This window comes from Anolis carolinensis, unplaced genomic scaffold (assembly GCF_035594765.1).
Source record: "Anolis carolinensis isolate JA03-04 unplaced genomic scaffold, rAnoCar3.1.pri scaffold_8, whole genome shotgun sequence".
In the NCBI taxonomy this organism is placed as follows: Eukaryota; Metazoa; Chordata; class Lepidosauria; order Squamata; family Dactyloidae; genus Anolis; species Anolis carolinensis.
This window is the reverse complement of record NW_026943819.1, coordinates 30,665,105-30,681,406: the sequence shown is the minus strand read 5'-3', so window position 1 is coordinate 30,681,406 and position 16,302 is coordinate 30,665,105. Positions and strand designations below refer to the sequence as shown.

The 16,302-nt window shown below is 45.6% G+C and overlaps 1 protein-coding gene across 3 annotated transcripts in view; it reads right to left on the bottom strand.

Annotated features, from left to right (window-relative positions):
- tacr1 (tachykinin receptor 1) overlaps positions 1-9,795 on the bottom strand; it is a 32,755-nt gene extending 22,960 nt beyond the window's left edge. For 2 of the 3 annotated variants that reach the window (XM_062960970.1, XM_062960973.1), the window contains exon 1: positions 5,991-9,673. In XM_062960970.1, the coding sequence (XP_062817040.1) occupies positions 5,991-6,409 (419 nt within the window). In that variant the 5' untranslated portion in view covers positions 6,410-9,673. Of the gene's footprint in view, positions 1-5,990 lie in introns of all 3 variants that reach the window. The other variant, XM_062960971.1, reaches the window with a different exon arrangement.
- Between the last annotated feature and the right edge of the window lie 6,507 nt (positions 9,796-16,302).

Below are 16,302 nucleotides of genomic sequence, written 5' to 3'. Positions count from 1 at the left end.
CCTCTGGGCCTCCCGCCCTTCCCCACATCCCCAACCAGGCCACTTGGGCGATTCGTGCCCTGCTTGCTCTCCCGAGATGGGCATTCAAGGCAGGCCGGTGGCTTCCAATCCGGCCTATCGGGAAATCCACTCCGGGCTTTCCTTTGGAGCTCTCCGTGGTGCTGAAGCCCAAGGCAGTCCAGCACTTTGGGGGGCTCACAGCAGGCTCTCTGGCTGGACCCTCCTTGGAATGGCCAGAGCTTGGAAGCTAAGCAGGGCCAGACCTGGACAGTGCTTGGCAGGGAGACCGCCATCTGCTGCATGTGACATTTTAGAAGAAATAATTGGGAAAACCAGTATTCTTTCCCTTAGAAAATTATACATCAGCCCCAGATCCTGACTCATCTTGGTAGCTAAGCAGGGCCAGACCTGGACAGTGCTTGGCAGGGAGACCGCCATCTGCTGCATGTGACATTTTAGAAGAAATAATTGGGAAAACCAGTATTCTTTCCCTAATAAAATTATACATCAGCCCCAGATCCTGACTCATCTTGGAAGCTAAGCAGGGTCACACCTGGACAGTGCTTGGAAGGGAGACCGCCAACAGATCCCAGGTGCTGCGTGTGACATTTTAGAGGAAAGAATTGGGAAAACCAGTATTCTTTCCCTAAGAAAATTATACATCATCCCCAGATCCTGACTTGTCTTGGAAGCTAAGCAGGGTCAGACCTGGACAGTGCTTGGCAGGGAAACCGCCATCTGCTGCATGTGACATTTTAGAAGAAATAATCGGGAAAACCAGTATTCTTTCCCTAATAAAATTATACATCAGCCCCAGATCCTGACTCATCTTGGAAGCTAAGCAGGGTCAGACCTGGACAGTGCTTGGAAGAGAGACCGCCAATGGATCCCAGGTGCTGTATATGGTATTTCAGAGGAAGAAACTGGGAAAATCAGTATTCTTTGCCTAAGAAAACTATACACCAGCACTCAACTGGAAGGCACCAGATCTTCTCTTATCTTGGAAGCGGAGCAGGGTCAACCCTGGTTAGTACTTGGATGGGAGACCACCAATGTATACCTGGTGCATTACATGATAATAGTTTTCATGTAAGCTATTTGCATCTCCTTTGGGAGAGATAAAGCGGGATATAAAAACATAATAACAACAACAACAACAACAACAACAACAAGCATTTGACTCACTGCCACATTGCTGGATCATAAAATGTCTAGATGTCACTGGGGTTTGTGAAAATATTAGAAAGTTCACCAAAAATGCAATGAAACAATGGAAAACTGAGTTGTTCATGTGCAACGAAAGTTATGGAACTGTTAATATCAAGAGAGGAATTTTCCAGGGCGACTCACTGTCACCAGTGCTGTTCATCATTGCAATGGTCCCTCTGTCAGTAATTCTACAGAAAACAAACCTGGGCTACCAAACAGCAAGAAATTCACCAAAAATTTCCCACTTGCTGTACATGGATGATCTAAAGCTTTACGGAAAATCAGAAACAGAAATCCAATCACTGACCAACACAGTCAGAATCTTCAGCACTGACATCAGTATGGAGTTCGGCCTAGACAAATGTGCCACAGTGGCATCAGAGAAAGGGAAAATGACTCACAGCGAGGACATAGAGATGCCAAGGGACAAACCATAAAATGCAATCAGCCTGAAGCCTACAAATATCTGGGCATACTACAGTGGGACAATATCAAGCATGGGCATGTGAAAAATGTGATCAGCAAAGAATATATCCAAAGAGTCAGAAAGGTTTTGAAGAGCAAATTAAATGGCGGAAATATGATCAAGGCTATTATTGGGTTGTTGTATTACTTTCGGGCTGTGTGGCCATGTTCCAGAAGTATTCTCTCCTGACGTTTTGCCCACATCTATGGCAGGCATCCTCAGAGGTTGTAAGGTATGGATAAACTTAGGCAAGGAAAGGAAAGAATATATATCTGTGGAGAGTCCAGGGTGTGGCAAGAGTCCTTTGTCACTGGGAAGCCAGCATTGATGTTTCAGTTAATCACCCTAATTAGCATTGGAAAGGTTTGTCTCTTGCCTGAGGGCATCCTTTGTTCAGGCAAGAGACAAAACCTTTCCAATGCTAATTAGCGTGATTAACTGAAACATTAATGCTGGCTTCCCAGTGATGATATTATTATTATTATTATTATTATTATTATTATTATTATTATTATTATTATATTATGACACAGCAAACAAGATAGATATGCTGGATTTCACAAAATCCCAAGTCGAACACTTCCCAAGTGTCTAGGACTGTGTGATGTATTTTCGGATGATGCTGCAGATCCCAGTAGGGTGGTCTTTTGCAGTTGGCAGATCGTAATTTTGTCAATGTCTATTGTTTCCAAATGCCAGCTGAGATCTTTTGGCACGGCACCCAATGTGCCCATCACCACCGGGACCACCTGTACTGGTTTCTGCCAGAGTCTTTGAAGTTTGATCTTGAGGTCCTGATAGCGGTTGAGTTCTTCCTGTTGTTTTTCGTCAATGCGACTGTCACCTGGGATGGCGACATCAATGATCCAAACCTTGTTCTTTTCAACAACTGTGATGTCTGGTGTGTTGTGTTCCAGGACTTTGTCAGTCTGGATTCGGAAGTCCCACAGTATCTTTGCGTGCTCATTCTCCAATACTTTTGCAGGTTTGTGATCCCACCAGTTCTTTACTGCTGGGAGGTGGTACTTGAGGCATAAGTTCCAATGAATCATTTGGGCCACAGAGTTGTGCCTCTGTTTGTAGTCTGTCTATTATTATTATTATTGTTATTATTATTATTATTATTATTATTATTATTATTATTATTATTATTATTCCTCCATGGAGTGTAAGGAAGCCTTTGGAGAAGGCAGATTTCCCAAAACCCAAAAGGAACATGGCTCTGGAAGGTGACTAAAAGACATCGACAGAGATGAATCATGGGCACCAGGAGAGCCTGGCAATGGGATGTTTCCCTGTTTGCCATCCATCCATCCATCCATCCATCCATCCATCCATCCGTTCCCCCTTCCTTCCTTCCTTCCTTCCTTCCTTCCTTCCTTCCTTCCTTCCTTCCTTCCTTCCTTCCAGATGCAGCCGTCCTTGGTGATTGGACCGGCCTTTCATCTTTGCTGCTTTTGCAGGGATTGCGGGCTTTTTGTTGCAAAATGATTCCTTTTATGTGCAAAGAGGGAAATTAACGGCAACTGCTCAGATGTTTCTGAGGATCAATAATCAAACCGGTGCAAAGGAAGAGGAAGCCGGGATGGAGAAGCCCTCGCTGAGCGTTGCACCATCAATCAAAAATAGTAATAAAAATATTAGGAGTATTGTATAAAACACCAAGCCAAAAAGATACACTGGAGTGGCTATAGGAGCAGAAAGCACACCATATTTACAGAAACAAAGTTTCTGGAGTAGAACAACTACAGTAGAGTCTCACTTATCCAACATTCGCTTATCCAACATTCTGGATTATCCAACGCAGTCTGCCTCTCACCCAGATCCATAGCGGTTTCTCTAGGCAGCAAGGACTGAACTTTTTACCCATTAAATGTCCGACAATGTTGTTACTGTAAATTGATTTTATGCAATTTTATCTTTATTTGTAGTCAATTTGTTAGTAGCCAATGTTTTTGTAGTCAATGTTTTCAATACATTGCAATGTTTTGGTGCTAAATTCATAAATACAATAATTACTACATAACGTTACCGTGTATTGAACTGCTTTTGCTATCAATTTGGCGTAAAACATGATGTTTTGGTGCTTAATTTGTAAAATCATAACGTAATTTTATATTTGATAGGCTTTTCCTGAATCCCTCCTTATTATCCAACATATTCACTTATCCAACATTCTGCCAGCCCCTTTATGTTGGATAAGTGAGACTCTACTGTATTTTCAAAATGAGGAATGCACAATTAAACAGTTCCATCTCCTCGAGTTTCTTCGGGATAGAAAAATACCGTATATATTCGAGTATAAGCCGACCTGAATATAAGCCAAGGCACCTAATTTTACCACAAAAAAACTGGGAAAACTTATTGACTCGAGTATAAGACGAGGGTGGTTCGGGTCAAATTCAAAAATAAAAATAAATATTAATAAAATTGCATTATTTGAGGCATCAGAGGGTTAAATGTTTTTGAATATTTATATAAAACTGTAATTTAAGATAATAATAAGGCTTTAATAAGATAAGACTGTCGAACTCTGAATACCTTTATACTCAAATATAAGCCGACCTGAATAGAAGCCAGCCAGGACCCTCACTCGAGTATAAGCCGAAGGGAGCTTTTTTCAGCCCTAAAAAGGGCTGAAAAACTAGGCTTATACTTGAGTATATACAGTAAATTATTATTATTATTATTATTATTATTATTATTATTATTATTATTATTATGGCCACATTTTAGCCGTCCTGAGTCCCCATGGGGAGATAGGGCTGAATACAAATAAAGTTTTATTGTTGTTGTTGTTGTTATTTGAAACACAACAAGATGAGTCCACAGCAAACACTCTGCTGGCTGTTGTATTGGATCCCAAGTCGAACACTTCCCAAGTGTCTAGGGCTGTGTGAAGTATTATTATTATTATTATTATTATTATTGACACAACGACATTGTATGACACAGCAAACAAGATAGATATGCTGGATTTCGTTTCACAAAATCAGAAGTTGAACACTTCCCAAGTGTCTAGGACTGTGTGATGTATTTTTGGATGATGCGTGCAGATCCCAGTAGGGTGGCCTTTTGCAGTTGACAATAATAATAATAATAATAATAATAATAATAATAATAATAATAGCCAGCAGAGTGTCTGCTGTGGACTCATCTTCTTGTGTTTCTAATAATAATAATAACAATTATTATTATTATTATTATTATAGCCCGGGGCTGTGGTGCAGACGGCAGAGCAATGAGTCACTGACCAAGAGGTCATGAGTTCGAGGGCCGCTCGGAGCTATGTTTGTTTGTCTTTGTCCTGTGTTAAAGGCATTGAATGTTTGCCTAATATGTGTAATGTGATCCGCCCTGAGTCCCCTTCGGGGTGAGAAAGAAGGGCGGAATATAAATGATGTAAATAAATAAATAAATAATAGAAACACAACAAGATGAGTCCACAGCAGACACTCTGCTGGCTATTTATTATTATTATTATTATTATTATTATTATTATTATTATTATTATTATTATTGTGTGTGCCTGCTGCCGCTTGCATTTCCCCTCCCTTTCCCACTCTCCTCTCCGCATACTTTCTTTCCATATTGTTCAAAAGAAAGGTTTGCATCCAGGAGCCACACTTGCACAAGGCGATGGCGGCAGTGTTTTTTTAAACTGGAGACTATTTCAGGAACATGAGTACGAGCCTCTCCCTGTTTTGTGTCCATGGGTGACAGAAGGGCTCACATGCCCAGCGTGCCTCAACTGAGCTGAACCCAAAGCCGGAACTCAATTCGGCCCGAGGCCCGGAAGGAAGGAACAGGTGCGCTGGAAGAGCGGAGTGGCGCAGCGCATGGCTCGTCCGCACTGGAGTCAACGCCGATGGGACCAACTCCAATGCCAAATGCGTCAGATATCAGGCACTCAGGAATAAGGAGAGGCAAGAGGACCCCTGAGCAAGTGCAGAGTGCAATTCGTTTCTCACATTGGGACCATCCCATTCCCACCACCCCCACTGATGCAGATACCCTCACTGATTGACTTTGCAATGCTATTCAAGCTTTCTAATTGCAAACAGACGAGGGATCTTTTTCCCACCCTGGACATCATTCCACTCTCATGAGGGCCTATGAAGGTGCCATTAGCCACAGGTGGAGGCGAAACGCCAGGAGAGAATGCACCTGGAACACATTGGCCATAAACCCTGGAAAACCCACTGCAACCCAATCCCTAGGTACAATAGTAGTAGTAGTATCAATTATACTTTGATTATAATAATACAGCCACAGACTTGTCTATTCTCTGTAGCGCATGTGCATTGCTGCTCACCTGTCGACGGCTATGGCAGTCATGGAGTAGATGCTGGAGAAGACGGAGGCCACGGGGAAGAAGTTCTGGAAGTGGCAGTAGAAGCGTCCGTAGTACCAGTCGTTGTGGACGGCGTAGGTGAAGTTGACCAGGGTGTTGAGGGCAGCCATGGCAGCCTCCGAGGCGGCCAGGTTGACCAGCAGGTAGTTGGTGACGGTGCGCATGCGCCGGTGGGCCAGCACCACCCATATCACCAGCCCGTTGCCCACCACCGCCACCAGCACCACCACCCCGTACGCCAAAGCCCACAGGGCCACCTGCCAGCCCGGCTGCACAAAGGGGTTGCCGCCGGCCCACTCCTCTCCGGAGGAAGAAGAGCCGTTGCCACGCCAGGAGGCATTGGGCCACGACGAGGGGGTCGCCACTGGCCACATCTCCATCCTCTCCAGCCAATATGATACGGGCCTTGGAAAGAGGTGGCTTCAGGGGCTTCCAGGTGAGACACACGTTGTCTCCTCCAAGTCTGGTTCCTCTTCTCCTCTAGTTCCTTCCAAAACAAGGAGAGAACGGCTCCTCGGCTCCTTTCATTCCTTCTTCCAATATAATACGGAACTTGCAATGCGCTTTGGAGGAGAAGGGTGTCTTCAAGGGCTTCCAGGTGAGACACAAGCAGGGCAAAGAATGGTTCTTCTCCTCCTCCAAGTCCTTCCAAAACAAGGGGAGGCTGGTTCCTCTCCTCTAAAGCCTTCTTCCAATATAATATGGAACTTGCAATGCGCTTTGGAGGAGAGAGGTGTCTTCAAGGGCTTCCAGGTGAGACACAAACGGGCAAAGAATGGTTCTTCTTCTCCTCCAAGTCCTTCCAAAACAAGGGGAGGCTGGTTCCTCTCCTCTAAAGCCTTCTTCCAATATAATATGGAACTTGCAATGCGCTTTGGAGGAGAGAGGTGTCTTCAAGGGCTTCCAGGTGAGACACAAACGGGCAAAGAATGGTTCTTCTTCTCCTCCAAGTCCTTCCAAAACAAGGGGAGGCTGGTTCCTCTCCTCTAAAGCCTTCTTCCAATATAATATGGAACTTGCAATGCGCTTTGGAGGAGGGAGGTGTCTTCAAGGGCTTCCAGGTGAGACACAAACGGGCAAAGAATGGTTCTTCTTCTCCTCCAAGTCCTTCCAAAACAAGGGGAGGCTGGTTCCTCTTCTCCTCTAATTCCTTCTTCCAATATAATATGGACTTGCAACAGACGTTGGAGAGAGATGCTTCAAGGGCTTCCAGGTGAGACCCCTTTGGGGTCAAGGGCGGCTCCTCTTCTCACCAAAGTCCTTCTTCCAATACAATATGGAACTTACACTAGGCTCTGAAGAGAGATGCCTCCACTGGAGACCCAAGTGGGGCAGATGCTGACCCCTCTTCGCCTCGAAGTCTGTCCAAAACAAGGAAAGGATGGTTCCTCTTCTCCTGGAGAATAGAATGACACCTGGTTCCTCTTCTTCTTGAAAGCCTTCTTCCAGAATTGTATGGAACTTACAATGGGCTTGGGAGAGACATGCTGTGGTGGGCCTCCAGGCACAAGTAGGCAGAGGAGGGCACCTCTTCTCCTCTAATTCCTTCTTCCAAAGCAGGATGGGCTTGCAAGGGGCGTTGGAGGGAGAGGTCCTCAAGAACTTCCAGGTGAGGCACCTTTAGGCTTCTCTTCTCACCAAAGTCCTTCCAAAACAAAGAGAGAATGGCTCCTCTTCTCCTCCAATTCCTTCTTCCAATATAATAGGGACTTGCAATGAGTTTTGGAAAGAGATGCTGTGGTGGGCCTCCGGTCAAGACCCAAGTGAAGCCAAGGATGGCGACTCTTCTCTAAGTCTTGTTCCACTTCTCCTTGAAAGCCTTCTTCCAAAATAATATGAGTCTGGCTTTGGAGAGAGATGGCTTCTAGGGCTTCCAGGTGAGATGCAAGTGGGGCAAAGAATGGCTCCTCTTCTCCTCTGATGGTTTCCAAAACAAGAAGAGGATGGTTCCTCTTCTCCTTGAAAGCTGTCTTCCAGAATCGTATGGAACTTACAAGGGGCTGCTTGGGAGAGAGATGCTGTGGTGGGTCTCTGGTCAAGATCCAAGTGGGGCCAAGGATGGTGCCTCTTCTCCTCAAAAGCCTTCTTCCAAAAGAGTATGGGCTGGCAATGGGCTTGGGAGAGCGATGCTGTGGTGGGCCTCCGGTCAAGACTCAAATGGGGCAGAGAATGACCGCTTCTCCTCAAAAGCCTTCTTCCAGAATCCTATGGAACTTCCAATGGGCTGCTTGGGAGAGGGATGCTGTGGTGGGCCTCCAGTCAAGACCCAAGTGGGGCGAAGGATGGTTCCTCTTCTCCTTGAAAGCCTTCTTCCAGAATCCTATGGAACTTCCAATGGGCTGCTTGGGAGAGGGATGCTGTGGTGGGCCTCCGGTCAAGACTCAAATGGGGCAGAGAATGACCGCTTCTCCTCAAAAGCCTTCTTCCAGAATCCTATGGAACTTCCAATGGGCTGCTTGGGAGAGGGATGCTGTGGTGGGCCTCCAGTCAAGACCCAAGTGGGGCGAAGGATGGTTCCTCTTCTCCTTGAAAGCCTTCTTCCAGAATCCTATGGAACTTCCAATGGGCTGCTTGGGAGAGGGATGCTGTGGTGGGCCTCCGGTCAAGACTCAAATGGGGCAGAGAATGACCGCTTCTCCTCAAAAGCCTTCTTCCAGAACCCTATGGAACTTCCAATGGGCTGCTTGGGAGAGGGATGCTGTGGTGGGCCTCCAGTCAAGACCCAAGTGGGGCCAAGGATGGTTCCTCTTCTCCTTGAAAGCCTTCTTCCAGAACCCTATGGAACTTCCAATGGGCTGCTTGGGAGAGGGATGCTGTGGTGGGCCTCCAGTCAAGACCCAAGTGGGGCCAAGGATGGTTCCTCTTCTCCTTGAAAGCCTTCTTCCAGAACCCTATGGAACTTCCAATGGGCTGCTTGGGAGAGGGATGCTGTGGTGGGCCTCCAGTCAAGACCCAAGTGGGGCCAAGGATGGTTCCTCTTCTCCTCAAAAGCCTTCTTCCAGAACCCTATGGAACTTCCAATGGGCTGCTTGGGAGAGGGATGCTGTGGTGGGCCTCCAGTCAAGACCCAAGTGGGGCCAAGGATGGTTCCTCTTCTCCTTGAAAGCCTTCTTCCAGAACCCTATGGAACTTCCAATGGGCTGCTTGGGAGAGGGATGCTGTGGTGGGCCTCCAGTCAAGACCCAAGTGGGGCCAAGGATGGTTCCTCTTCTCCTTGAAAGCCTTCTTCCAGAACCCTGTGGAACTTCCAATGGGCTTTGCAATGGAAGGCGCTGCCCCTCCGGACCCGCGTGGGGTGGGAGGCAAGGGAGGGAGGGAGGGAGGGAGGGAGGGAGGAGGGGGCACGGGGGCGGGGTTCCCCCTCCCACTCCAGAAGGACTTTGAGAAGAGAGAGGGAGGGAGGGAGGGAGGGAGGGAGGACTGGGTGGAGGGTGTCCTTCTTGGCGGCAGAGAGGCGAGGGATTTCGGGAAGGGGTTCCCTGGCGTGGAAGGGGCGCCGCGGAGCCCACCTTGGAAGGAGGGAGGGAGGGAGGCACGCGTGGGGGTCTTCTCTTCCTCTTCTTCTTCTTCCTCCCGAGACGAAACGGGGAAATCTGCTGCTGCTGCCGCTGCTGCCGCCCCCTCGCCCGCCGCCTCTCCGCCCGAATTGCCGGGGCTGCGGCGGCGCCACGCGGGTTTTATCGCCCCGCGCACACGTCACGCGGGAGGGGCCGAGGGGGCGGGGCGGGGGCGGGGGCGGGGGCGCGCGCATACGCCTTCGGGCACGAGCCCGGGCCCCCTCCGGCCAAGGGAGCCAAGGGCTAGATGACCTCGAGAGGGCCCTTCCGGCCGCTTCCTTCGTCCAGTCGCTCCCTCCCAGCCAGGCCATCGACAACAACAGCATGAATATTCGTTACTATTATTTAATACTATTAAATAATAATAGAAATATTATTACTCCTAATAATAATGCTAGTCATGTGTTATCGACGGCTTTCATGGCCGTAACTACTGGGATGCTGTGAGTTCTCTGGGCTGTCTGGCCATGTTCCAGAAGCATTCTCTCCTGACGGTTCGCCCACATTTCTGGCAGGCATCCTCAGAGGTTGGGAGGTCTGTTGGAAACTACTCAAGTGGACTTATATATATAAAATAAACATTAAATATTAAATAGCCAAAAAAATAAAATAAGGTGTAAACACTATGCTAATCTGGGAATCTGCTATTGCAACACATCCAATGAAGTGGTTTAAAACCAGTATAAAAAAAGATTAGGACTAAGTACGTTCCAGTCTACTTGGAATACACGAAGCTCATTCCAGAAGCGTGTTTAAGAACTGGTCCAAGAGTCCAGAAGAGCCTTGACTCCCAGTGTGACCATCATCCCACTTTCTTTGCTAGTTAACTTGCACCCAATATGCTTTATTATGCCAATTGTTTGCCTTAGATAGTTGAGCAAATAGTTTTCATGGTTTTCATATATATATATATATATGGTGTGTATGTATATGTGTGTGTGTGTATATACAGTAGAGTCTCACTTGTCCAAGCTAAACGGGCGGGCAGTGTGCGGCTCCTTCCTCGGCAGCTCCCTCCTCCTAGGCCAATGATGGACAACCTTTTGCGCTTGGTGAGTCAAAATTCACCTAAAAAACCTAGCATGACTTGGGTGGTGTGTCACTTCGAGAGAAAAAAACATAATTTCGCAATATGTATGGTTTAAATAAGAAAAATGTATAATTGTAATATATAACTGTATTTAATAAATCAAAAACGATTTACTACCATTATTTCCATGTACAACAATCTATGGTACCTCTTGCAGTTTCTCTCTATTCTAGTTTCATTGTAGTCATGAATAATGAATAATATAATAATATAATAGTAATAATATAATAATATACTACAATAATAATAAAATGATATAATAAAAAGGGGCCGGGCTGTGGCGCAGCTGGCTAGTAACCAGCTGCTATAAATCACTACTGACCGAGAGGTCATGAGTTCGAAGCCCAGGTCGGGTTAAGTCTCCGACCATTAAAAAAAAAATAGCCCCGGCTTGCTGTTGACCTAGCAGCCCCGAAAGACAGTTGCATCTGTCAAGTAGGGAAAATTTAGGTACGTTTTATGTGGGAGGCTAATTTAACTAATCTACAACACCATAAAACTGTTCACGAGGAAAAGAATGAGGAAGAACAGCCACCAATGGACGGTGAAGCAACAGCTCCCCCTGTGGCCGGAATCGTGAAGCTGGGAAGATGTTAAAAAAATGCCTCTGTGTCTGTCTAAAACTGAATGTTGTCTGTCTGTTGGAATTAAATGTTTGCCATATATGTGTTCATTGTAATCCGCCCTGAGTCCCCTTCGGGGTGAGAAAGAAGGGCGGAATAGAACTACTGTAAATAAATAAATAATAATGTGTATAATTCCCATGGAATAAACAAGAAAACCACTGGACCAAATCACACCAAATTTGGCCACAAAAGACATAAGCCATCCAATCAATCTGCATGTGGCAGCGTGTCAGCAAAAATGGCTAGGCGTGTCAGTGCTGACACGCGTGTCATAGGTTGGCCATCACTGTCCTAGGTCTTACTTTCGGGGGATGTCATATATTTGGCAATACAGCGAAACCTCTACCGGGTCTTATTTTCAGGGGATGTCTCGTTTTTGGGGAAATACGGTAGTAAGTAAAATACAGCAGATACTGCTGATTGTGGTGGTTGTGGTGTTGGTGAAGATTATGGCCACCTGTTGGGAAAGCTTTGGTGGTGCACGGCTCCAGAACCGCCTGACTGGGCTGCAATCGGGCTCCGCTGGGTGACCTGCCTGCCTCTCCCTTGCAGGGTCAGAGCTAATTGCAGTTCGGGATGTTAACGTGACTTTGTGGCACAAACATTCCTTCCCTCCTGTTGTTGCACATTATCTCCGCGTGAGCGAGGCTTTGTTTCGCAGAGAAATCCGCCCGGCAAGAACACGACGCAGGAAGCCGAGCCTTCTGTTTACTCCTCTCTCTCTCCTTCTCTCTCTCTTTCTCTCTTTCTCTGCTTGCAAACCTGAGCATGTCTCCCTCTCTTTCTCCTCTTTCCAAATGGCCCTTCTGTCCGCAAGGCGCTCGAGGCCACCGGCGGAATCCAGATTGAAAACAGCAATAAAAGCGATCCAAAACCAATGCATCACCGCAAACGAGGAATCGATGCCGGGGCATTTGTCACCACAAAAGGAGCAACTGATACTGAAGGCCATTAAGAGTCCTGTGTCACCAGATATAGGCCAAGGGTGCATCTGCACTGGGGAATTAACGCAGTTTGGCACCGCTTTGGCTGCCATGGCTCAGTGCTATGGAATCCTAGGAGTTGTAGTTTGGCGAGATTTCTCTTTGGCAGAGAAGGCGAAATAATAATATAATAATAATACAGTAGAGTCTCACTTATCCAAGCTAAACGGGCCGGCAGAAGCTTGGATAAGCGAATATCTTGGATTATAAGGATAGATTAAGGAAAAGCCTATTAAACATCAAATTAGGTTATGATTTTACAAATTAAGCACCAAAACTTCATGTTATACAACAAATTTGACAGAAAAAGTAGTTTAATACGCAGTAATGTTATGTTGTAATTACTGTATTTACAAATTTAACACCAAAATATCACGATATATTGAAAACATTGACTACAAAAATGCCTTGGATTATCCAGAGGCTTGGATAAGCGAGGCTTGGATAAGTGAGACTGTACTGTAATTTTATTTTTATACCCTGCCACCATCTCCCCAGAGAGACTCGGGGCGGCTCACAAATATAAAACCAGCATACAGAGTATCAAATACCAAAAACACACAAATAAGATGAAATGGCATAAAATAAAATCACAGTCATTATAAAACACATGATAAACACAGCAATAAAAACATACAATGGACTGGGCAAAGAGCCTTTAAAACAGTGTTTCTCAACCTGGGGGTCGGGACCCTTGAGTAGGTCGCGAGGGGTGTCAGAAGGGTCAAAGGCCACCGGAAAACACATGTTTCTTTGGCAGAGAAGGCTGAAGATCTTGCCACTTGTACTTTGCCTTTTTGGAAACAGATGGAGAATCCTCCCACCAAAATCCCAGTTTGCCCAGTTCTATGGTTGGTGGGGTTCAAGGGTTTCTTTGATTGTAGGTGAACTATAAATCCCAGCAAGTACAACTCCCAAATGTCACGGTCTATTTTCCCCAAACTCCACGAGTGTTTACATTTGGGCATATGGAGTATTCGTGCCAAGTTTGGTCCAGATCCATCATTGTTTGGAGTCCACAGTGCTCTTTGGATATAGGCGAACTACAACTCCAAAATTCAAGGTCAATTCCCGCCAAACCCTTCCAGTATTTCCTGTTTATCATGGGAGTTTTGCGTGCCAAGTTTGGTTGGTGGAGTTCAGAATGCTTTTTGGTTGTAGGCGAACTATAAATCCCAGCAAGTACAACTCCCAAATGTCACGGTCTATTTTCCCCAAACTCCACCAGTGTTCACATTTGGGCATATGGAGTATTTGTGCCAAGTTTGGTCCAGATCCATAATTGTTTGGAGTCCATAGTGTTCTCTGGATGTAGGTGAACTACAACTCCCAAACTCAAGGCCAATGCCCACCAAACCCTTCCAGTATTTCCTGTTGGTCATCAGAGTTTTGCGTCCCAAGTTTGGTTCAATTCCATCATTGGTGGAGTTCAGAATGCTCTTTGGTTGTAGGCGAACTATAAATCCCAACAACTACAACTCCCAAGTGACAAAATCATTCCCCCTCCCAACCCCACCAGTATTAATATTTGGGCCTATAGGGTATTGGTGCCAAATGTGGTCCAGTGAATGAAAACACATCCTGCAAATCATTTACATTACGATCAATAACGGGAGCAAAATGACAGTTAGGAAGTCGCAACGAAAATAATGTTATGGTTTGGGGTCACCTCAACATGAGGAACTGCATTAAGGGGTCGCAGCATTAGGAAGGGTGAGAACCACTGCTTTAAAACTACGTCTCCCACGATTCCATAGCATTGGGTCATGGCTGTTAAAGTAGTGTCAAACTGGGTTAATTCTGTAGTGTAGACACACCCTGAAACTTTGGGAAAGAAAAGCCCAGCCCTGAGCCATTCTCTCAGTGCTTGCAGAAATAATCGGGGAAATAAAGCAGAGTATAAACAAACATAATAATAATGGAAAATAATAGGAATAAAAACAATAATAATAATAAATGTAGTTAAACCTTTTATTTAAACTATAAAAGCAAATCACATGATTATTGCGAAAAATAAAGAGGACCAATTCCAGAGCTCTGGAAGTCATGGAGACATATAGCAACTGACAAATGATATGTATATATCTACATAGTAATTCTTCTTTTTTAAATTATTTTCTTTTCTTTTCTTCTCTTTCTTTGGCTCTCCCACACTTTATGTTGGTATTTGGGTGGTGGTATCCAAGAGGTGTTTTTTATTCTAATGAAAAATAGACTCTTGATTTCTGGTTGTAACAAGAAAGATACAAATTGCCTATAAATTGTACAATAAAAACAACTTTTAAAAAATGTCAAAAATAGATTGGACTAGATGACCTCTGGGGTTCCCTTCCATCACCAAGATTCTATGATGATGTGAGTTTACTTTCTCTCCAGAAGCAGATCTTTAAGCCTAGCTTGGATATGGGAGCTTCTGAAGAGTGCTTTCATGGCAGAACGGGGATGGACTAAGTGACCTTTGGGGCCCCTTCCGGCTCCCATCCCAAGCATAGACACATATAGTCCCAGTCCAAGTTCCTTCTTGCTTGCTTTTGTTCTTGAAGCTGCTTGCTAGCAGCGCATGAAGCTCTTTGCGCCTCCAGTGTAATCCTCAGTCTAAACAAACAAAGTTTCCAGACTAAGCCAAGAAGAGAAGACAATAGGCCTTGCTCCGTTGTCTATTTCGTCTTGCAAGGAGAATCATGGCACGAAATGGAAAGCCAGGCCGGATCAGCCGCATCCTTTTAGGACCGCTAGGAAGGGGGGATTGTGCCGTAATTAATCATGATCATGCAAAGCCCATTCCCATTGGAGAGAAAGTCCGGCCTCCAGAGAGAGAGAGAGACTTGGATTTGGATCCTGACACATCAGAGGGAAACATCAGCGACGAATGCCTTCTGCCGAGCCTCCTCGGAGGACTTGCTTTTCTCTTTCCCGGCCATAAAAGGGAAATATTCGCAAGTGCCGGCCTTGAGGGAGATCGGCCTCGAAAGGGATCCCACCCCTTCTGACATTTTCATTTATTATCATCAAGACGAGCCAGAATCAATGGGAAAGTCCTCCGGTTTCAGCTGTGGATTGAAATCAAGAGGCTCAACTTGGGAGATGCGGGTTCAAATCCCGCACCGAAACATGGAACTCAGTGGAGACAGACGGTCAACTCAAGTGACCCTTTAAACCTCCATGGCGCAATGCTATCTATGGGACCTTTATTTATTTACAGTATTTCTTTCCGCCCTTTCTTCTCACTCCGAAAGAAAGGGACTCAGGGCGGATCACAATGCACATTCACATGGCAAACATTCAATGCCATTATTAGACATACGACATATATAGACGCACACAGGCAATTTAACATTTTCCAGCTTCCAGCTTCATGAGGGTATGTTTGATTCCAGCCACAGGGGGAGCTACTGCTTCATTGTCCACTTGTGACACCGAGTCCTTGATGGCAGTGCTTCCTCATTCCTTTCCGCACACTGCTGGAAGTCTTTATGGTGTCATAATTTAGTTAAATTAACCTCCCCACATAGAGCGGTACCTAAATGTTCTACTCGACAGATGCAACTGTCATTCGAGCTAGGCTAATATTAATCATCGGGAGCTCAATCTTACCCAGGCTTTGATCTCATGGCCTCTCAGTCAGCAGTGATTTACTGCAGCTGGCTACTAACCAGCTGCGCCACAGCCCAGCCCTTACGAGATGCAGCTGCATTCTTTGACAGGGAAACTACAACTCCCACCATTCCATAACGCTGAGCCGTGACCATGACAAACTGCATTCATTCTTTAGTGTAGATGCACCTGGATGCCTGATTTTCCAAAATTGCACCCAGGCCTCAAAAGAATAAAAACCCAAGGCACATAACTCTCGTTGTTGTTGTTGTTGCTGCTGCTGCTGTTGTACTGATCCTTTCTTTAGAGTCATATGAAACTGCCTTATATCTGGCCAGATCATACCCTATCTACTCAAACCTAATGTTCACCTTTTGTGGCTAAATTACCTTCCCAAAATTAGATTAGATTCGCATTACTTGG